Genomic DNA, 22,604 nt, shown 5'->3' on the forward strand with positions numbered 1-22,604 from the left:
TGCAGCTCTGTGAAATACCATCTGTTTCCTGTGCTCTGACTTTTACAATCAGTGCTGTATTTCTGATTTCCCAGGGCTCCAGTTGCATCATCACAGCTGTGAAGGTCTTGGGAAATGGGTCTTCTGTTCTCAAAGGATTGGGACATTAGAAAAGCAGAAAGTGAACTGTGCATTAGGCTTCCTGTTCAGCTCCTTGGCATTCATTTTCTGTTTTGATGCACCAGACAGGTTGACTAAAGAAAGAAGGTAGAAAAACCACTGTGACCGCATGTAGCCTGAATCTTGATTCTTTAGAATGGAAAATCCCTGTCTTCAGAGAAGCAGATTTAACCTCCAGCTTGCCCTGTGGAACAAAGAACTGTTTTCTGCAAAAGGATTTTTCTAGAACTTACAAGCTTGCTGCAGCAGAGAAATGTTCATATCCTCAATCTACATGTATAGTTCAAGCAAAATGCACTAGCTGGTACAGAGCAAGCAGCAGTGATCAAGTGTTCTTGCTCACTGTAAAACATCACGACTTGGGCACCAGAGCATCATGTTTCTGGCTGAACTTTTCTCCACAGCTGTTGCACTGACATGCAATTCCTCATGTCACAAATCTCTCTGGACAAAGCTATAGAAATTAACACTTTCAGAACATACACAAAAGACCAGGAGAATTAGGGACTGAGAGCTCTAATTAGCTCTCCTAATAAAGAAACACCTTCCTTACCTTCTGCTAGTTGCTATCCTTTAGGCAAATCCAAAACAACTCCATTGTTCAGCTTGATGTTATTCTTGAAACACTCTCTCTCTCAAGGGAAGGGAAATGTTTGCTGAGAGTTAAACATTCATGCCCCAGCATTCTACACAAAAGGTCTGTGGTCACATGAACAAGCACACACGAATCTCACCTAGTTATGCTTACTGGAAAAGTGAACTGTAATGCTCTTTGAGTTATTTTGACTTCTTTGCAAGTTCTCTGAACATACTGCCTCTAGATCTTAAGTTTCAGAAATCTTGCTCTGCAGCTCACCTAATCCAATACCTTTGTCAGCTTGTTATAATTTGCTTTTTAACCTTTAACATAAGCATTTAACATCTCAAACAATTCCACTGTTTTTCCAGCTGCAAGGTCTAGATCCAAAGGAGAAAAACTAAACAATGTCTATCATCAGAACCCAAAACAACAAAGAAAGTTACTGTGTGTCAGTATACAAAGTTAAACAGCTTAATGCAAAACTATTACTTCACTGAACAGCAGAGTTCACTCTTCTGAAAGGGTTAGGAATAACCTGACCAGTACTTTTTAGTTGAATTAAACAGCACTGGATCTTTCTCAACCAAGTCTTAAATGAAGAAGTTTGTATGTTTGTGATCTCAGAATAAAGGTAATACAGTAATCTGTTTTCCTGTTTCTCAGAGGTCCCTCCTGAGACAGACCATTTATTCACTTACCTGTTCTTTACCTCTGGAAGTGTCAGCAGTCAGGATTTCTTACGTACTGAAGTTTAAGATCATACAACCTCTGCATTCCTGGGCTGTGTTAACTGAGTAGGACCAGCTGAGCCTGCTGCTAAATATCTGGCACTTGCCAGATGAGGACATCTGCCTTACTAGCACCAGGTTAAGTATCAAATCCAGCAGCCACTCTTTCTTCAAAAGTGGAGGAAAGGCAAAAAGACCTGTGTCCAGGAGGCTGGTAACAGAGTGATTAAAACAAAGGAAAACAAGAAAAGAAGTCAATTACCAGGGATTTTCATGGCCCAGCAGATGCTCAGGCTGATGTCCTTCTGGTAAACTGGTCACCATCACTGCTAGCACTAGTGACAGAGCTGCAATGGAAAGGTGAAGGAATAAGTAGGCCACAGTTAGATGGCTTCACAAGGGTAGTAGCAATTCCTTGAGCAAACTACAACTGAAACGAGGAAACTTGGAAGCTCCTTCTGCTCAACTCCTGTTTATCCCACAGAACAGGACATGGTTCACTTACTTGGCTATTCATTACCGCACCAGAAGATGAAAAAACTGCAGGCAGAAGGCCCACCGCACAAGCACTTTTTTATTGAAATCAGGAAGTCATACAGGTACAGGCTTTGTACAAAAATCTAAGGAAGTAAATTTCCTAGCTTGACTCCAATAGTTTAAAACTGTGCATCTGGTTTTAAATGTGTGACATTTCAGCAAAAGCTTGAAATGCTCATGAGAGACATTACGTGTTTGTCTGCCTTGCCATAAGTTCTGCATTACAGGAAAACAGAGATAGACAGACGAGGTTCTTGGTTAGGAGTCCAGCAAGCAATTGGTGTCAGAGTTGGAGCTTATCTAACTTACCCTCAGGAAAGCCGATACCTACCAGACAGTGAAGAATCCCACTATTTGTGCTCAGATATAGCTCTGTTGTTGATTACATATTTGACTCCCAGAACGGAGATGGGTTGTGTGAGTGTATGTGTGTGTTTAAAAAGAGATTGGCACTCAATTCTCAGATTTTTTTAAAATATTTCCTATGTTTAGCTTGCAAGCCAAAAAGAGGCAGAAAGCATGAAACTTCATCCTATGTACACACACGCAGCCTCCTTGAATTAAATCAATGTCAGTAAAATCCAGGAAGGTTCTTAGACTGCGACCACTTGACTTACAAAAATGGGGGAGAGGTGCTGAATGTGTCTGTGGTAGGGTACACCTTAGTATTTCATTCTATAATTCACAGTATGAGCACTACTTGAATTCCACCTTAGCATGAAAAAGGGAAGGCTTTTAAAAAAATGATTTTTGAAGAATTACAAACAGGTTTCAATATTAAATTCTGCTCTTGTCCTCCTTCCCCTACTAGTTATAAAACCCAATCAATATGCAGCCGCCATCACAGTATTAAAAATGTGTTCAAGGTAGTCGGCTGGTGCCTTGAAACAGCACAGAAGCACTCAAGAAGATAGTTTCCTGCAAGCTGCAGACTGTACTGGCAGTCAGTGTGGGACAGACACAGCATGAAAGAACAGCTTTGTCCTTGTGAAACGCACACTTGGCTTCTGGGGCACAGGCTGCTGCTGCATCTCAAGAGGATGGAGAGCTGGGGTGCAACGCATGGGAGGCTAGAACGCTCTCTGCAAGGCTCAGATGAACTGAGCCCTCAGAACAAGACATGTTAGTTCATTCTTACTAATCCTCTGGCTTCTTGCCCCTACTGCTCCAGTATTTGCTATATGCCTCTTGGAACATGTTTTTGCAGGGAATTTTGGCCTTCAGTTTGGTGCAGATAAGGAAAGAACCGCCCATCTTCCGATGAAGAGAGTAGGTCTCCTCTGGCGGAGGTACAAGACGGTGCTTCAGCATGACTGGGATTAAACCATGGATCTTTTCAGTGGTGCTTTGGTTGCCGAAATCAAAAGGTTCCTCAGACGCAAAAGCCTCTCCCAGGATGAGGACAGCATTTAAGTGGGCATCTTCCATTTCCTGCCCAAAAGGAAAGAGGCATAAATAACATCACTAGCTATTTTAACCACCAGGGAGGAAAAGGAAAAGTGCTAGCCCTAAGAGCAGCAGCTCAGGAGAAATACCTAGCTATACCCATAACAAAGGTGACCTCCAGCCCCCAGCAAGACTGATGGACATTTGATTAATACAGTTTTGAGCAACTAAACCTTCCAGAAGACCATCTGCCCAGTCATGAAATTTCAGCAGTCATCACCACCTGCAGGGTCTCACTGGGGGAGAGAAGGAAGGACAGTGGTTTTGGGGCTAGCTGTATCATCGTTACTGCTCCTGCTCCCAGAAGGAAGTGAGAGAACAAAAGCCAAAACCTTTTTTGCCCTCCTCCCTCTTCCTTATCAACAGGGCTTTCAGGCTGGCATCAGCTTTTACCACATCAGTAAATCTGGGGAAGTCCACAGACCCGCAACAAACTTATCAGTGGCCACCACTAAAAGCAGACCCTTCTGCTCCATACCTTGACTTCATAGCCAGTGAGGAATTTCATTTCAATGGACTTCTTCAGTACTCTCTCTCTGTCCATGTCAGCAGCTGCCTTGATTACCTGAATAGGAGGAACACTTTCAGGAGGGCTAGGGGATAACTGAAAAATGTTTTGAGTACAGGACTACTATGTAGGCTACAGGTACACATGCTGCCTGCTCACTTCTTGCCTCTGCCCTCATCTTCAGGGGTCATGTTGGCCAGTTTAAAAGCTACTGGTAAAAAGACAGAGCTGCTGGCTCTCCAAAGCTCTTCCCAGTAGGGCTACACATAACGCAGAGAACATAAGGGACATCAAAAAACCTTCACAAATCAATCAGTCCCTCCCCCGACAAAATAGTAGAGCCAACTGTGAGAAGCTTTAGGTGACATCTGCTGGCCCTTGCAGCTCAATTTATCAACATGGTGATCACAAAGGAAGCACGTACGACTTCACATAAATTTTTCAGTCTGTAAGCAAGCTAGAAATCACAGGAAGAGACAGTGAACAGGACAAGCAATTCCTGCATACCTTCATATAAAAATCACTGAATTCTGAGTGCTCTGATATGCTCAAGTCTCCCAATAAGCAACGTTACAGTTCTCCATGTTTGTCATGCAGTTTAAACATCCAAACTCAGATAGCCAGAGGCTTGCAGCAGACATGCAGAAGGCTGTGGTGAGGGATGAAACAGGACCAGAGATCCGTCTCCCTCTTGCTTCCAGCCCTGCTTCCCTCCACACCCGAAGTGCATTAAGGGTAAAAAGTGATACAGCTAAGAGATAGGCATAATTTTGCAAATATGCTAAGACCCCCAGTGCAGCACTGTAGGACACAGTGCAAGTCCTCACCTCTATGTAGACATCTGTGAACTTCTCATCAAACCCTCGTGTTGCTCCAAAGTCCAGCAGGGCTACCTGGAAATGGACAAACCCATCTGTATTAGTGTCAACTGCTCAAGTAGAGCCTGACCTTAAGATGACTCCTGATGTCTTCAGGAAGCTGAGCTGGCTGGAGAGCCTTTCCACTGCAGCTCAGCTTTCCCCTATCTCCTTTATTCCCTGACAGCAGCACAAACGTTTGCGCTAGTACATGGCAGAGGAGGTATGGTCTATGCTCACAGTCACACCTGCTCAGCTGGTAACTCCACTCAGGCTTTCTGTGTGGAGACAGAGCAGCACAGAACCTTTTCCCAGCACTTTTCCAACACAGACCCCAGGGATAAACAAGCAATACCATCCAACCTGCAGGGCACAAGCAAACAGCCAAGCCAAGCAGCAGGACATCTGTAATTGCTACCCTTATCTTCAGCACAGCACAAGACAAGAGCATTTAACTAAAGAGTCCTTGGCTCAGGTGTGCCCTGGTAGAACACTGCCAGCTGCAACTTCCCACTGACCAGCTTCAAAAACAGACCCTGAGAAGTACAAAGTAGCTGTGACTGGATCTAAGGCCAAAGACAGGCAGCCAGCCAGGGTTACAGGAGCCCTGCTCTCCTACCCAGACCAAGTGAGCACAAGTGGCAAAGGGACAGGTTTCACTGTCCTACCTGCCCAAGGATCAAGGACAGGAATCTGAGAGAATCTCAGTAAGGGCTCCTTAAACTCTGGGAATGGGGAATAGTCAAAAGCTGGTGAAAACCAGCTCTTAGACAGGCAGAACAGCAGCTGCTTGGGCTTACCTTGTGCAGCTGCGGGTCGTAGAAGAAGTTTGACCAGTTTGGGTCAGTCTGCATGTACCTGAACTCAAACAGCTCCCGCAGACACAGGACCAGGATGTTGTGACAGATCTTGAAAAGCAAGAAGAGAAAGCAGCAAGTCAGAAGGGCAGCAAGCCCTACTCGCACATGTAATTTACAGCAGGCATTAGCAAACAGGGAACACATCACCACGCTGGCAGGAACTATCTGCTCCATGCTGCAAAACCGCTGAAGAGGTAAGGGAGCACCTCTCAGCAACTCCCAGCCCACACCTGCCATGGGACATCCTTAGCAGACAGCACAGGTGCCGTGCAAGGTTTACATCAGCCTGAGCTGTAGTTATATCAGCCCCTGGATGTGCCTCCAGAGAGGCTGCTACCCTCTATCTGGCAGCTGAGAACAGGAGGCTCCAGGGGTCCTTCAACTGCACGTGTTACTGTGTCCTGGTCCGGCCTTTTACCTTACCAGCTTTGACTATGCACTTTGTTGTTGCTTTGAGAGCAACAGAACATCATCACAGTGCAAAGAGGGATCCAGAAGCAGAGGTGGGGGAGGCCAGTAGAGCATTACAGCCTACCCTGGTGGAAAGTCCTGCGGGACCCTGGCCAAAATTAAGTTGAGGCAGCTCAGGGGAAAGGAGATGCAGTTCAAGGGCATTTTAAGTTAAAGGCCTAAAGAAGCTAAAGAAGAGAGTCTCTTCCTGTAAAGCTGCCGAACAACCTACAGAACTAAGACCAAACCATTACTGAAAGCGCTCTTCACTAGACAGATACACCCACCCACCATGTACTCCTCAGCCAAGTCTTCTGCTGGGCTCAGCACTGACCCAGCTTGAGGGAGGAGCAGCAGACCCACACCTTGGGACTGACAGGCGTGGGGGGAAGCAAGAGTAGCAGTCCCTGAAGAGCCCCCTGCTGAGTTACATACTGCAGCAGAGCTTTTCTGTGAGGATATTTAAGCTGGAGCCTGTTCAGCAGAAGAACTGCCAGCCTCATTCTGCCCCTCTTCAGCTTCTGCAGAGCTGAGTGAAACATCAAATCCAAGAGGGAGGAGAGGACCAAATGCAAGCCAGACTCTATCAGAGAACACTGCCATTTGGGTCAGGAGGCTGTGGGTCATGAAGGCCAGTCACTTACAGGAAAGAAGGACTGTTCCTGCAGCAACATCCCACCTCACAGCCTTTTAAAAGCAGCCCTGATGATACAGCAGCTCATCAGAGTGGACAAGCCCTAAAAACAGACAGCTCAGGGGACATGAAGCTATGCCAGAGCTGGCTGCCCAAGTCCAATATGACGCTGAGATCTGTTTATCTAGAGGAACATACTCTGCCCTCTTCCCCAGTGACCTGCTAACAGCTGACAGCTCACTCCAAGACAAAAAAAAAAAAAAAAAAAATCCAAATACCAGGACAGTTATTTCTGCTACTAGAGCAGCTGCTTGTCCCACCACAGCGCTCCAATCCCTTGCTATATTCAGCATCGACGCCTACCCATCCCTACATCCCCCCTCCTGTTTACCGAGAGGTACTTTTCCAGCAGCCCTGTACAGCACAGGTCAGTCCCACAGGACAGGATGACACCCAAGAGCTTGCACTGAGACGATTCTGCACTCCTGCCCAAAAGAGCAGCTGCAAAACAAAACCCCTCTCCGCTAGCTTACAATCCCTCCCAAACTTAAGGTCATCAGAAACAGGGCATCTAGGAGTTACAGCTAGGCTACCTCCCCTTCAGTCACCCTTGCCATTCACCCCCTCCAGCCCCTCCCTGCTAAATGCTGGCGCCTGCAAGGCCTGGACCAGCCTGGAGAGTCTCCAACGTCATGGCCAAATTCCCTGCACAGAAATCTTCTGAGAGGCTCCAGACAGTCCCCAACTTCAGCCCTGCTTTGCACCGCTCAGGGTGTGCCCTTCCACAAAGCATCCCCCGGTCACCAGGCAGGCCAAGCACACTGCTCTGAGCAAGGGGAGAAGCAAGACCACCCCACAGTACCTCATTTCGAATCTCCTGGCTCAGCCCTTCTGCTTGATCCAAGGGGAAGCCAGACACCAGCTCTGTGGTCAGGACATGCTTGCTGCACAGTTCATCCACTACTCTCGGGACATAAAAGAAGGGGTGGTCTTTCAGCAGCTCCCTAGGGGATGGAGAAAGGAGAGGAAAAGGTTAGGAGCCCTCAGAGCAGCCTGGCCACTCTGCAACACCTTGCTCAGCACATAGCCCCTTCATACAACTTCTCCCTGCACCCTGGCTGTGGCTGCCAGGACCAGTTTTCCTCAGCAGTTACAGTAGGGACCAAGTCACCAGAAACCATGCCAGTGACTTACAGCTGCTGCTGGCTCCTGAGGTCACATCTCCTGCCAGAGCAGTGACATTAAGGAGGGCTCCAGGCTGATGCATCAAGGGGCACTGGGCCTCTCTGCTCACCCACTTCGCTTCAGGGCCAGACTACACACATGGAAGAAACAGGCCTTTTCCAAGGGGAGCAATGTCATAGGGGCAGTTCTGCAGAGGGACAGGGAGCATCCAGCCACCAGCAGCTCTCTCTCATCCAGCTTTCGTGTAAAAACAATCTGGTCCCCACTGCTAAGGCAAGACAAGGGAGCAGGTAGTGCTGGTGGTGTTAATTGCTGTAAGAGAGCTGAACTGAAAAACCTCCTAGACCAAAGGATGGGAGAAGTTTACAACAGGCTGACATAAGAGTACACAGAACAGCACTGCAACCTGGCCTCAAGAGTTACTGTGGTACCTTCCCATGTGGTAACTCTGGCCTCAAGAGTTATTGCAGTACCTTCACATGTGGTAAAACAGATAGGCTCGCACTGAAGGAGAGAAGATAGCAACCACCTGCCTCATCCCCATGCTTCAACAACAGCATCACATGAACACACACCCTTCCCCTACACACCTAGGCACCCATGTCCCACCCCAGGACATGGCATTCATCTCCCCACTGTCCCTGAAGTTAAGCAACCTCTCCTGTGTTTCACACACACACACGCAGATGGGAAGGGTTGAAGGCAATGGTGTGAACATACTGAAATTTCTTTGCACAGGCAGCTTCTCTCTGGTAGTCACACTCCAGGGCCAGTTCTCTGCTCAGGACTTCAATCAAATGCTCAGGGAACAAACCTGAAAGTCAAACAGCAGAGAAGAGAGTAGGCTTAGCAAAAAAAAAAAAAAAAAAAAAGAGCCCCTCAGGCCTAGCTTTCCAGAGCTGCAGCTGAGGAGCAGCCTGCTATCCAGCCAGCTCTGAGCTGAAGAGTACAAAAGGCCCCAGAGAACCAAAGCATATTTCCAACTAGATACAGGTTCTGCAGGTAATCCCAGGCCAACTCTATGCAGCTGCTCCTAAAGCAAGGTACATTCACATCGTTCTTGTACATTAGGGCTCTGTCTGCCCCCAGCTCCCACCCCACAGCCCAAGCTGTCAGTTCCTGATATTGGCATGGCTGTGCAGGGACACACACCAAGGAGTAGAAGCACCCAAACACTAGCCTGGGCAAAAGCAGCACAAAAGGCTCCAAACCATATCTGCCTACAACTGGGAGCAGGCACTGCCATGCAGAAACAGTCAGCATGACTAAGACAGTGAACTGCAGCAGCACATAGCCAGAGCCCAAGTTGCCAAGTCCAGTCTTCTCCATCTTGGAGCTGGAAAACTAATCTTCTACTTGGGCCAGACATGGCTGGGACTGCAGCAGCCCCTGCAGGGCCCTGCCCAGCCATCACAGACAACAGTCCCAGGTTTTGTCAGCACCCAGCCTAATTTTAAAGCAGTATTTGTACAGTTCCACTAAGATTTACAGCTGCTACAGGCAGATATTTGGAAAAAAAAGGAGCAGTAAGTCCTGCATTCCCTGTGGGAAAAGGGACTTATCTGTGTGCTGGGACACTGAGCAAGCTCCAAGTCTGACAGTTCTCCACCTCTCCACAACTGTGGGAAGACCAGAGAATGATTGGGAAGAGCAGAGAATGGCAAGCATGGAGGGGTACAGGACACATGGAGAAGAATGAGTTCTGCCAAATGTACCAGAAAATAACAGGGACAAAGCAAGACTACCTAACCTGAACACTGCCCACACTTCATGCCTAGAAAGCCATCAAAAGTGAGTATACCCAGACACTTTATACTTTGCCAAGAGTCCCTATGGGTCCTTTACTATAAGGAGTGCACAGAGACAAGCGCACATTACTCGTGGCCAGGAAAAACCCACACAGGTGCACTTCCCACCCCACTGAGTGGATACTGGAGCAGGCACGTGCCCAGCAAAAGCAGTGGCAGCTCTGCAGCAGGAGAGGGAAGGAGAGCACAGCTCCCCAGGTTGGCCACATCCACTACCTCTCCCGCTTTCTGCAGGAGATCTGCTCCTGGGCAGACTTAGCAATTCCTAAGTCCTTTTCACTGCTTCCTTGAGGCTGTTTCCTCCCTCCAGTCTATGGAGAGAAGTATGCAATGCACTGCTTGAAAGGGGTTGGCAGAGCTCAACATGTGCCAGCAGGAACACAGGGCCTGCCAAGGGTCTCCATCTTTTTACCTTCAGGGAGAATATTGCTCATGCTCAAGACAGTCATCAGGTTGTTAACATCACTGTTGATGCTCTGGGCGACTCCGGGGTACTGCAGAACAGAATGGGAGAGGGCAGTGTTGAGACTAGATGACCAGGTTGTAGAGAGTACGATAAAAACACCTTCCAGCTCAACATCCACCGACACCCACAACACAGGCACCTACAGCCTGGCCATGAACCAGGGCATACCTGAGCAACACACCCCTCCTCTAAAAACTTATTTAAAGCCGTGCATCTAAAATGGGACAGAGAGACAGGCTAAGATGCAGCTCCTTGCAATGGAATGCCTGTTCATGTCCTCTGACAGAGACTCTTCCAACACATGAAAGGTTCTCAGACACACAAATCTCACGACAGAGGTGGCAGTCATTTCCCTACCACGGCTGAAAGCACATGCCACTGACAGCCCCAGAGCATTACATCCACAGCGGCAGGGCAAGCAGTGAGGCCCCAGCCCAGTCCTGGCAAAGGTTCCTCCTGTTCTTTCTCACCTTGTCCGTCAAGAAGGGAACCAGCCTATACTGCTGTGGAGCAGAATGCATGCTGATGCTACAGGATTAACTTTCCATTGCTTTTACCTTAGCCTAACTTCAGAGAGTACTTTGGACACAAATGGCTTGAGAAGATGACACCAGTACCCAGCCATACTGTTTCTAAAGTCTCCCCACTTTATAAAAAACACCAACCAGATGACCAACTTTGCCTGGGACCCTGCTCAGTCAGCAAGGGATCCCACTCCTTTGGATTCTAAACCATGTTGTGCAAGGGGTTTCAGCTCCAGAACTCAATTCGGTTAGAAATACCTACTTGAAGTTGCTGACAGCTTTAGTGTGAGTTGAATAGCCTCCTGCACCATCAGACTGCCATTGCTCAACAGTCAGTGCCACCTGCTTGTCACTTAAAACTTCTTTAACCTTTGGGCTGTGGCCAGAAAGGGGCATGTGGCATGTGCACATCCCAGAGAGGGGACTGACCTATGGAGCAGGTAGGACCTTCGCACACAGCCCTAAGAGCACAAGCAGTCCCTCACCACCATTATCCCCACGCTGCAGTGCTATACCTATGAGATGACTGCCGCCCATCTGGAGTCAGAGACTGGCTCGAGCTGCAAGTTTTCTGTCCCTCCCTTCTGCTTGCACTAGGCACAATATTGCTGGACCCAAATTTTCACTTGCATTAAAATGTTCCTTATCTGTCTAGCAGTAAACACACATATGCAGCTCCCCTGCCCTTCTGTGGGGCACAGACAAGAGACAAGGCTGGTCTCTAAAGCCCACCTGGATTTTCATGGCAACTTCTTTCCCATTTTTCAAGCGTGCCAGGTGAACCTGACCAATTGAAGCAGCAGCAAAGGGGCGTTCTTCAAAGGACTCCAGTTTATCCCTCCAGTTGGGGCCAAGATCGTTGTTCAGAGTTTTCTACAAATAAAAAGAAAGCATCAGGGTACAGGAAGCAAAGATCTAAGATTTTCGCTATTGGAAATCACATTCCTCTAATGTGACTCACACAGCCTATAGTAGTTCTGAGTACCTACACCCTGCTTACTAGATTGTCCTCCCTTCCTCATCATTGCACACCGTTGCGAGGAGTGGTCCAGCCAGCAGTGCTCCCCCAGCACTAAACAGATGCTGACCAGATCTGTGTGAGGCTCTGTTGCTCTGGCCTAAATTAGCACAAACACCACTGCCTTAGCAATAGAAAAGTCCTCTTTTTGGTGCCACTTGTTATCTTCTAGAAAACAAGCAAGGAGTTAGATATTTCTCCTCTTTCATCATGCTGCCAAGCTGAATAGAAGCAATCCAGACATGCAAGAATGACTCTCTTTAAGGCAATATTGACAATTAAACACCACAGCCTGCTTTAACAGCTTTTTTGCTACAATGCCAGACTGCCATATTTAAGTTCTGGCTCTGCTCAGTGTTCTCCAGAAGATAAGTAGTTCTGGCAGTTCCTTTTGCATCACCCTTCACATCTTAATTTACAGAGGAAAGTAGAGAGAAAGAAAGAGCATGTACACTGGGGAAAGCAAACTTAGTTTGCTTCATTCTGGCTCTTCTTGATGGTGGGTCAGATTTAACCAAAAAAGTAAAGGGCAAAGTTGCTGTTAAATTTTCCATCAGACTAAGGCTTATAAGTCTGTTTCTAAAGTGAGATATAGGCACTTCTAGACACTTAACATCCCTGACACTTCTAGACACTTAACAGGCTTAACATCCTTGAGAAAGATGAGAGAGAGGAAACAGAAGAGGTGGCTACATTCAACAAGACCCAATAATCATATTCATATGCAGCATCCTGTTCCATCAGTATAGTCTCAGGACATAAAAAAAAACCCCAAACACATTTTTCCCTGTGTCTAGAACATAGAGCTTCAATGTTTTGGAGAGAAATGGCAGCACATGATTGAAATAAGGAATCAGATGTTACCCACAATTGAAAATAAGCAACAGTTATTGAAAGAATACTCTTAAAATCCACATCCACCTCCCTTACTGGGGTATGCCACAGGTGATATTTATTTTGTTATTGTCCCTCCTCCCCTGATAAGCAGAAGGGAATATTCCTCACCATCATCTGCTTTATCGGCATGAAGTCAGCACTCTGACGTACACGCTCAAAAATCCTCTGGAGATGGGGATTGATGAAGGCATCATCTGCCAAGGGAAAAGTACACGGCAATCAGCTCAGGCACTGCATTCTCCAGTTGTTCTTCAGCAAAAAAAGAAACTTGCACCTGCATTCAGACAAGCCAGGTTGGACTGTCCCCAAGCACACCCCAGTGAAGGTTTTGGAAATAACTCCAGTTCAGAAACTCCATATCCAGAAGTAGCACCTGAGGCATCACACCTTTACAAATGAGACAAACAGAAACCCTGTGCACAAGTAGCAAAATAAAAGGAAAAAAGCTACTCCTTCCTTTTCACTCTGGCAAAAAACCTGCGTATTACCCAAACATCTCCTAAGCCACCCTCCTGCTGCAGCAGCAGAAAGTTTCTGTGCACCCCCTCCCAATTACCAAGGGAAAGACAAAGTATGAATACACTAGAAGGCATGCTGAGAAGCTTTTTATACTTTGGAATCAAGCATCAGTTGTCATCGTGCTCCCTGGCTTTGTCCAGCAGCATTGCCAAGAGCAGCAGGCAGCTCCGCACAGCACAGAGGCTTTCGGTGTGATGGCACGTTGCACAAACCCAAGAGCAGAGTGCTCTGCACAAGCCTCTGTCATCCACCAGCCCATCTTCTTGCTGACAACAGTACAGCATTCAGGTCTAAGAGAGGACACTATGTCATGGAAACACAGGTCACAGAAGGAACCCTCTGGAGAGTCATCCCAACGTTCCCAGGTTCATAGCATGGTTTACTCCAGTTCATTCTAAGGGGCAGCAGCTTCTCTAGAAAACTGTGCAATGGTAAAACACCACTTACGCAAGCACTGAACTCAGAGAAATCAAGATTCAGCATCTGCTACTGTAAACAACTACCCAAATGCAAAGCAACTACAAGTGGGCAGAAGAAAACACAGCTGAGCCAAAAGTAAGTTATTTTAAGAGTCAGAAGGATTTAGGAAGTAAATATTTACACTCGTAAGAAAGAGGAGGGCTAGGAGCATCTTGAAAGATTAGTCCTCTCCTTTGAGCAAAGGCTTTACAACAGCTCAAAGAAAAGCCACCAGTTCTGGCAAACTTTTCATTTCATAAAGGATTATAGATGAATTAGATTTATCTGCTGCTCTCCCAGCACTGGAAAAGTCCAGGCTACCAGCCTTAATCTTGAGAACTCAACCTGCAAATGCACTTGTGACAGTCAAATAAAAATCTCTCATTCCTCTGCATTTACAGATGCATGTACAGCCATAAGTCTATCCCAGGAAACAAACAGCTACCTTAAGAGCACTGTCCTGGGAAGAGGGGCGGAAAGGAATGGCGAGAGAAAGATAAATAATGCAGAGACATGACATTAACACTCAGCATTGTTTAGAAATTCCCACTGAAGCCATGAGCAGCATTTAAAAGGACTACCAAAACCCCACTGTGGAATCAACAGTTTTTAAGACAAGCTCCCATTCCGTCACTGCAAGTCAGAGATTAACAGGCTTTGCAGGAACAGCAAGTAAAACTCCCGTTGTGACGTTATAGCCCTACAAGAAGGCTAGGCGTTGCATTTGTGTGTGCATTCCAGACACTGAAAGAAAGTTCTGCTCTGTCATTGATGGCGTATTGCTGCCAAGCCTCTGAACATTATAAAAACTATTCCCAGGGGTATGTGAAAGTGTTAACCATCATGCTGTAACATGATAACCTGCACCTCCTAGGATGACTGTGCAGAAAGAGAATGGACCTCACTAAAAGTGACTCCTGCTCCCAGAAGCCATTTGTGTTAAGGTATCAGGGTCTGCCACAGGCATTTAGGATCAACTTCTGTGATTTTGCTTATTGCTGACATCCAAAAAACTCACAAGGTATTTCAACCTTTAGTCTGAGAGGGCATTCTTAACTGGGGCTGCTTGACCACCACTGCTTTGTTCATGAGCGCAATGCCAAATAGCCAAGAAACCTGCAAGTCCAGATCGACTGTACAGAAACTCAGCAGCAACATTAAAAATCAGTCATGCTGTGGAGCCAACTGACAAAATGAGGCTTACAACATGCTGATGAATAAGGTTATACGTCTTTGTGGTAAACTGAGGTGGCCTTACCAGGAATAAAACACAAAGCAAGAGTCAAGGCAGGGCACTCTCAACTGGCAAACGCAACTGCCTTTCCAACATCTTCCAGAGCACATGCGTCAGAACACGGGATGATTTTGAGCCCTTGGCATCCTTTCAATCCCTCAGCATGACCTTCAGGGATGTGGGTCCCTAACAAATCCACTGACTCCCAGAAGCAGACATCAGGGTTTTTAAGGACAGTGCTTCGTAACTTCTGGGTGGTTTAGCTCACAGGTGCTCTACTGCACCTGGACAAGGCAACACGGAGCCCCTGTGCTCAATTAGCACACATCCCTGTTAATAGAAGGAGCCAATTCAAATTCACCAGGCCACAGAAAAGCCCACAAAGTGGCAGGAACTGTGTGAAACCCTCCTGTCCAAACAGCCAGCCCAAGAGCTCAAAACTCTGCACTGTTGGAAGTGTCTTACTTATTTCACCGCAACTGTCCCCCAGCAAGGTTACCAGGGGCCTATGTTCTCGCCAGGCATTGCAGCACTCCAGGGACTCGTCGTAAGAGCTAAGTGAGAGCTGGGCAGCACCACTGAGGTTGCTGAAGGCCTGTATGTTCTTTACACCAAAGTGAAGTCAGTCAGCAAGTGTTTGACACTCCTGCCAGAGCTCAGTAACATTAAGAGACAGCAGGCAAGTGACAAAATCCAGAGCATTTCTGCTCCTCAGAGCTGGTCTTCGACAGCTATTCCTTCTTCACTCACATCCACACCAGGTGCAACTCAATAGTGTTCCAAGAATCTTAAATTAATCCCCACCTATGGTAGACAAGTTAACTTCAGAGCTGATTTCCAGACATGGCTCACTCATCCCACATACCAGAGGCACTGGCCACAGCAAGCAAGGAGGACAAGCGCTCCTGCTGGATCTGCACTGTGAGCCATCAGTCTTTGGCACCTGGCACTTTTGAGAGTGAGAACAGCATATGGGTGGCAGCTTTTGACACAGCAGCTGCTGCCTCCCACCTAGGTTTGTTAAAATTGCTATCAGCCTGGCATGCACCTAAACCAAGTGATTAGCAAATGAACAACGTGAAATGCCAGAGTCGGAGATCTCTGGAACTGGGAGCTGGTCTTGCTTTATTGGCTAGCCCAAGTTATTTAATACCATACTAGATCCAGCCTCATCAGTCAACACCTACAAAAATTCAAGTAGAAGCACAAGCCAAGCAAGCCAAGTACTTCAAACACTCAGACACTGACTCAGTTTCAGAGCCATCTTGAAAGCTATTTCCAGACAAGTGTAACAGCTATTTTTGGCTGGTTCTTCCTTCCCTATCACGTTGGGCAGGAAGGTGAAGTGGATAGGTCCAGATAAGGTCTGAATTCAGCACACCTTCTATCTCCCAGGGGTAACCTAACAGTTCAGTGCAGATACTAATGTCTCTCATGCCTTCACCTGTGTTCACTGACTTCAGAGCCTGATGGAGTAAGTACCAGTTTGAAGTCTCCTCAAGATGAAAACAAGTGTTTTATACCTGATAAGATTATCAGCTGTACTGGCCTTTCCAGCAAAGCACGTAAACCACAAACAGGTTGCTATAATGGGAGAGGGCTGTGGATATAACCTTGACCACTTTTGGTGAACAAAGAACAGGATCATGTTCTTGCCATCGTCCTCCTTTCTAGCAGGACAACTGCATGTAGAGTGTGATGTAGCTCTGCTTCTCAACAATTGCTTTTAACATAGGCATTAAAATTCACACAGTGTCACCTTATTTTCAACCAGTTTCATTTGTGTGCCTGACACAATGGGGACAGTGGGAAAGTAGTGGTATATAGTGCACACATCTAGTTATTTGACACTGGGATTAGACTGAACTGAATCAAACATATCTCCATCACTGCTCTCACATAAGAAAGCCATTTGTGCAGTCTCTCCATATTCATTTGATGCTGATTCCAGACAACTGACCATGTATCACAAGAAGTCAACTGCCCCTGGCAGCACTAAGGGGGATAGCTGAGGACCTATGTTACCACTTACCTTGAATGCTTAACATCTGTCCCAGCTTCAGTGCCGCTCCCCGGACCTTGCACAAGGTTCTCACGATTCTTTCTGCATTGGCCTCCGACAGGAATGGGCTAGAATCCATCACCGCTTTCTTTCCTGAGGGCAAGGAGAGAAAGTGTATGGATGAACACCACCCTTATCTCAGCAAGCTCACTTCATCATGTTAGCCCACATTCAACAAGAGATCTGCCCTTCCCCAGAGAAATCAAACTAGGAGTACACTCAAAGCCTTCACTGCAACCCAGGGGCATGGACTGAAGTTGTACGCGTATCTTGTGACCACTTTGACATTGCTGGCTGGAGGGCCAACGGCAGCAAGTCACAGCTGCCATGAATGTCTATGCTGCTACGCACTGTCCAGGATCCTGGGCAGATGTTGGTGCTTGAACTCACTGTACCAGCTAGCTCAGCCTAAAACACTACATAAAGGTCTCCTAAGTCCCACACCATAGGCTGTAGCATAGCCATAGCCTCAGAAGAACAGTAGGAGTGAGCCACAGCAAGAAGGAATTGTCAAAAGCCTTGACAACACACTGGCATAGCAGACTGAGAATGTGCTGCTTAGCACTTCTTAGGGTAGAAGCAAGGATTCACACCAGTACCAAACCTCTTTTCTCATACCAAATAATTCTTGCCTGAAACACCTATGTTCATACACAAACACATATTACTGTGCAATTGCATGTCCAGAGCGTGCACTAGAAATCCATAGAGACCAGACAAAGCTTTCACATCTCCAAGTCCACAATAACTTTTTATATCAAGCTGAAATTTACTGTCCTGATGCACAGGCAAAACAAACTCTCCTAACACCATAACCCCAAAACACCATGGCTACATATAGCATTTCGAAAAAGCAGCAGATTGCAAATCTGTGATGAGGGTAATCAAGCTAGTCAAATCCAGGGAGGCTGGAGATAGTCCTCAAAGGAGAAGCACAGCAGGAGCTCTCATCTGTGACACCATGCTCTTGGACAATCGTGCTGGAGGGGAAATTGATTCCTGTTGTCAAGATCGCCAACCTTTTTCCCCTCTTACATCCTCACACATGCATGGTGTTCCTTGCCACGTTCTTATGGGCAGCTTGCTACTGAGAAAGATGCTGCCTTTAGACAGAAGAACATTTCAATGTAGCTAGTCACTTGTTCTGACTGCATTAGAGGCCATGCAGGGAGGAAGCCAAACCCTTCTGTCCTTACTCTCATCAGCAGCCATGCAAGCATCAGCTTGCACAGAACAAGGCCCAAAATATACATACTGATACAAACACATTTCTGTCCCCAAGAACAGGTAAAGCCTGATGTCTGACAGGCTCACTAAGTGGTCATTGCAGCCATCAACACACCAGTACCACAGTTTCAAGTATGCAACATGCTTTTTATGTGGCATAAGAAGCACTAAGGGAGAGGGAAGGAGACCCTGATTCCATTTTCTGGTCCCTTTGGGAGAAGCAACCTAAAACTCCTTCTCCAGGGTGATGCGCAGTAGAGCAGGGACAGAGGGGGCAAGCAGGCACCCGCCAACTACTTCTCTTGGGGCTACAGATCAGCTCCTGCTGATGGACAGCCAAGCAGGAGGAAGGTCAGGTCTTCCAGCCAGGCTGCAGGGCCCACAGCTGGTATGCTGATCTTGGAGCTACACTATTTTTTTCAACACTTCAGAGGAAAGGGTACTAAGTACAGAACAGCTGAAGCCCCCACATACAACAAGCAGGGCCCAAAAAGGCACAGCAGCTGCAACAGTCCTAAAGATCTCAGGCAGATGGAAATTACTGGTGTGTCATGTAGTGCCTACCACAGCAAGAGATCCTCTCCATCTCCAGCTAGCTCTCAGGAAGGTATACAAAGGGAGCTTAGACTGGTCAGGGGACAGGAAAAAGAACCAAGATTCAGACTGAAGTAGCCACTGTCTAACTCTGGTGGCTCACACAACTTGGTACCACTTCCTTGAGGTGCTAAGCATGCTACTGGTCTGACAGACACCCTTCAGCCCCTGCAAGCAGCTGGCTTGCTTACAAAGCTTTCCCTAGAGAAGTGATACCACTGAACTCTCCACTGGCAGTGCACAGAGGCACCAAGCCCTGCCCTCCCCTGTCCTTCAGCCCCCCTCTCTCTCCTTTACCCATTTTGTGGGAGAGCAGCAAGATGGCACTGCATGGGGGACATCTATCCGTACAAATCCCCGTCCTAAGTAACGAATGTACGTAAAAAGGAGAGAGGAATAAAAACACCAGGAAGGAGTACACAGGACAACTATCCTTCTCTTGAGAGCAGGATGCAGAAAAGGAGAGGCCGAGAAGTCATCATTTGCATCCCACACAGCAACCCTGAGAGCACATTTTGCTCTGGATCCTGGATGTAAGGAGTCTGAGAGACTGAATAGGTAGATGCCCAGTGCAGAAGGATCTGGCTTTGCACACTTGAACAGCTGGCTCTGGAGAGTGGAGTGCTTGCAGCCATCTATCAGAGCTCTGGCTCTCACTGATCCCATCTCAACTGTCCCATCAGAAAAACAACATCAAAGCCTTACCTTCCTTCACACCACCTGCACATAAAAACATCCTCCTTTGAGGCTACAGCAGGATAAAGGAGTTAGTTAATGATTAAAGTCACCTCCAGAAGCCAATGAACCCTGACAATTTTACAACAGTCTTATCAGTGAAAGAGCCAAACACAGGCACTCCCCATCCTCTTCTCCTGGTGTGCTTCTCATTGAAGTCAAGCCCACAGGGGCACTACCTGATCACTAGGCAGCCCAACAGCACCTGGTCAGCTGTTGCTTTATGTACTTTGCTAAAAGTGGACATGAAGAAGGTGACCTGGAAGCAAGAGTCAAAAGCGGGATTATGTAAATGGCAAGCGGAGAGAAAACAGACATAGGCTTCCAAGGCTAGTGGAAAGGAAGTGAGGATAAAACCCAGCACAAGTTCATGAAGAAATATGCCAATTTTCTGCAAGCTAACATTGTTCCCAAAGATGGCTGGCAACTTTTGATGCTACAAACGATTTCCTCCCCATCTTAAGATCACAAAGTTATTTTGGTTTGTGTTGGGTTTTTTTGTTGTTTCACCTACTTCATCAAGGAACCAAAAAAAGGCAAATAGAAGTCACACCTAAACAAGCTGTGGCAACAAGGAGACCTCAGAAGCAAAGGCTCATGCAGCCACAGTGCCTGGAGCCTGTCAGCTCTTCCACAGCAGATGCAGCAGGCAGATGCCCTCAGGAGTGCTCGACCCACGTTTTCCTTTCCAAATCCAGAATCAGCATGAACCCTTCCAAATCTGTGTGCATCTCGTAGCTGTATCGCTGCTTTTCCACCTCCTTTCCAACTGTCAAATAGAGAACTAGCCACTGGACTTTGTGTATATTTGTTTTTAGGACCATCTGCCACACAAACTTTAGGACAAGGGAATAGTCAAGAACCTAGCCTAAGCACTTAGGACTGACAACTCCAGGAGACTGCATTACTGCTTTTCATTAGGAAACAACTCTACATTCAAACCTAGGCCAGCTGCCAGCCCATTGGGGCTCTGCCCAGCCTGGCATTTGCACAGTGCCTAGTAGAACGGCCAGGTACAGGTCATTAATAAGTTACAAAGTTGACCTTGAACCCAGAGTCTCTTTATTAGTAATGGTGGCTGTTTATCTGGACACTCCTTCATTTTTATTTCTGGAAATTTATTCTACCCTCCCATTCCCACCCCATGTCAGCCTTGCACTTTAGATACACACTCTAAATATTGAGACTGCCATCAAGGTCACCAGTGACCAAGAAGGTTATTTTTAATTAGCTACATCAGCCTACCAAGAAAATTCCCACTAGAAATCAAGTGCAGCCATCCTCTCTTTGAAAAAAATAAGATGAGCCAAACCACTTATTAAAGAACTTAGAGGGCAGCATTAGGCTCTCAAAAAAACCCCAAAAAACAAAAAAAACCAAAAAAACCCCCACACCCACAAAACAAAAACCACAAAAAAAAAAAAAGCCAAAAGCACCCCACCTGCACCTACTCACAGGAATTTGGCAGTGGAAAAAATTTAAGTCCAGGACATCAGGCTTGGATGGAGAAGGGAAAAATTCACAAACTCTTGCACCAGACCTTTTTGTTCTATGATAAATCCCTTAAGAAGTGAATTGTTTATGGAAACAGAGACAACCCGAGGCAGAGAGAAAAGGGCCCTGCAGCTACTAAACAAGGATGGGGAAATTGAGCAGGAAAAGACAGATCAGCACTAGCGCAGTTGCTAGAGAACATGCAGGAGAGTAAGTATTTGTCATCCTTCTGTTTGACAACAGCAATGGAAAGAAGTACATGCCATGCTACTAGGATCACTTGTATCTCCGGAGTTTGTGTCTTGCAGTTTTGTGACTGAAGGATCAGTGCTTCTAACTCCATTTTAAAGCTGTGAAGACACTTTCATTTGTACTGACTGGACAAGAGGACAGTAACCAAGAGAAGGCTCTTTCCTGTCACTTCCTGGATGCCAGTGAGAGCGTGAAATTCTCAGGCATGCCTTTGGGCATATACACATCCCACTTGTTTAAGTTTGAAGTGCCAAGAAGTTAATATTAATATTGCAGCAATGGGGAGAGAGAAAAGACATCCTCTACCAACTTCCAGAGAACAGGACAGTATGTCATTCTCAACAGAGACAGGTCTTAACCCAATCTTATGGTGCTGGCAGCCAGAAAACTTGGACACAAATGCCTCAATCTGAAATCATGAAAGGGGTGCAGAGGTATTTTTAAAGAAATGTAGAGGTACCTATGTCAAGGGATTTCCCCCCAAAACAACTAAGGCTGTTACTGCCAGAACAGTAAGAAAATGGGATTTTGGACTCAAAACCCTGTACATATCCTCTGCCATGCATTTCTGCAGGAGCAGAGCCCATGGAGTGAGTTCTCATCATGGAGCCTTACCCACCACTGTAAAATCCTGTGGAAAATACATCCAAGGACACTAGCTAGATGCTGTAGCTCAGTCACCCAGAGACTTTCCTGTGTCCTTGGCCTTTGAAGCTCCAAGAGAGTCTGACAGTTGAAATAGTCTTTTACTTCAGCTTCACCTCAGTACTTGCTGCTCGTAGCCCTTTCTCAGTCCCACTACCCTTCTCCTTTACAGTGTAACCACTGCTCCAAGCTCTTATCTAAGCAGACTTGACAGCAAGAGAGGAAGCAAGAACAAAAGCAAGACAGCCAAAAATAAAAGCCAGGCCATTTTCTAACTCCCTTGCCTAGCATCGAAGTCAGCAGCCCTCATTGCCTTATTCTTTAATCAAGGTTTGTTCAAGAAAATTACTCTTCCCAAAGCATGACTCAGGCTGCAGAGCAGGCTTCTGGCACCAAGTTACAGTTACAGGGGAAAATAAAATTCTTCTAGCAAGAAGAAAAAAATCGGAAGGTGCAATTGCTTTATTGCAAGGAAAAAGTGTCTGTTGCCCTCTAAAGAATCCTTTCTCAAGCTGTAAGGAAGAGAAACAAAGCTCATGTTATTCCCTCAAATTTCATAGGTCTGCAAGCTCATGTTTTTACTTTGGGGTGTGCCCAATTAGAAAATAATCTGGCAAGCAGAGAAATACCAATGGTTGTGCAATTCCTCCTCTGTTAAACGCAAAGCAAATCATCAACTTCCAACAGGTATGAACAACCTGTCAAACATCACAAGCACTGAAAGCA

The 22,604-nt window shown here is 46.6% G+C and overlaps 1 protein-coding gene across 4 annotated transcripts in view; it reads right to left on the bottom strand.

The window, feature by feature from the left end:
• Positions 1-2,020: 2,020 nt before the first annotated feature.
• COQ8A (coenzyme Q8A) overlaps positions 2,021-22,604 on the bottom strand; it is a 48,451-nt gene continuing 27,867 nt past the window's right edge. For all 4 annotated transcript variants that reach the window (XM_069800019.1, XM_069800020.1, XM_069800021.1 and 1 more), the window contains exons 6-15: positions 16,902-17,024; positions 12,766-12,851; positions 11,475-11,615; positions 10,165-10,246; positions 8,665-8,758; positions 7,622-7,763; positions 5,616-5,723; positions 4,786-4,851; positions 3,929-4,015; positions 2,021-3,435 (exon numbers count right to left, since the gene is read on the bottom strand). In XM_069800019.1, coding sequence (XP_069656120.1) covers positions 3,142-3,435; positions 3,929-4,015; positions 4,786-4,851; positions 5,616-5,723; positions 7,622-7,763; positions 8,665-8,758; positions 10,165-10,246; positions 11,475-11,615; positions 12,766-12,851; positions 16,902-17,024 — 1,223 coding nt within the window. In that variant the 3' untranslated portion in view covers positions 2,021-3,141. The remainder of the gene's footprint in view (positions 3,436-3,928; positions 4,016-4,785; positions 4,852-5,615; positions 5,724-7,621; positions 7,764-8,664; positions 8,759-10,164; positions 10,247-11,474; positions 11,616-12,765; positions 12,852-16,901; positions 17,025-22,604) is intronic.

The sequence above is a fragment of the Haliaeetus albicilla genome, chromosome 13 (genome assembly GCF_947461875.1).
Source record: "Haliaeetus albicilla chromosome 13, bHalAlb1.1, whole genome shotgun sequence".
In the NCBI taxonomy this organism is placed as follows: domain Eukaryota; kingdom Metazoa; phylum Chordata; class Aves; order Accipitriformes; family Accipitridae; genus Haliaeetus; species Haliaeetus albicilla.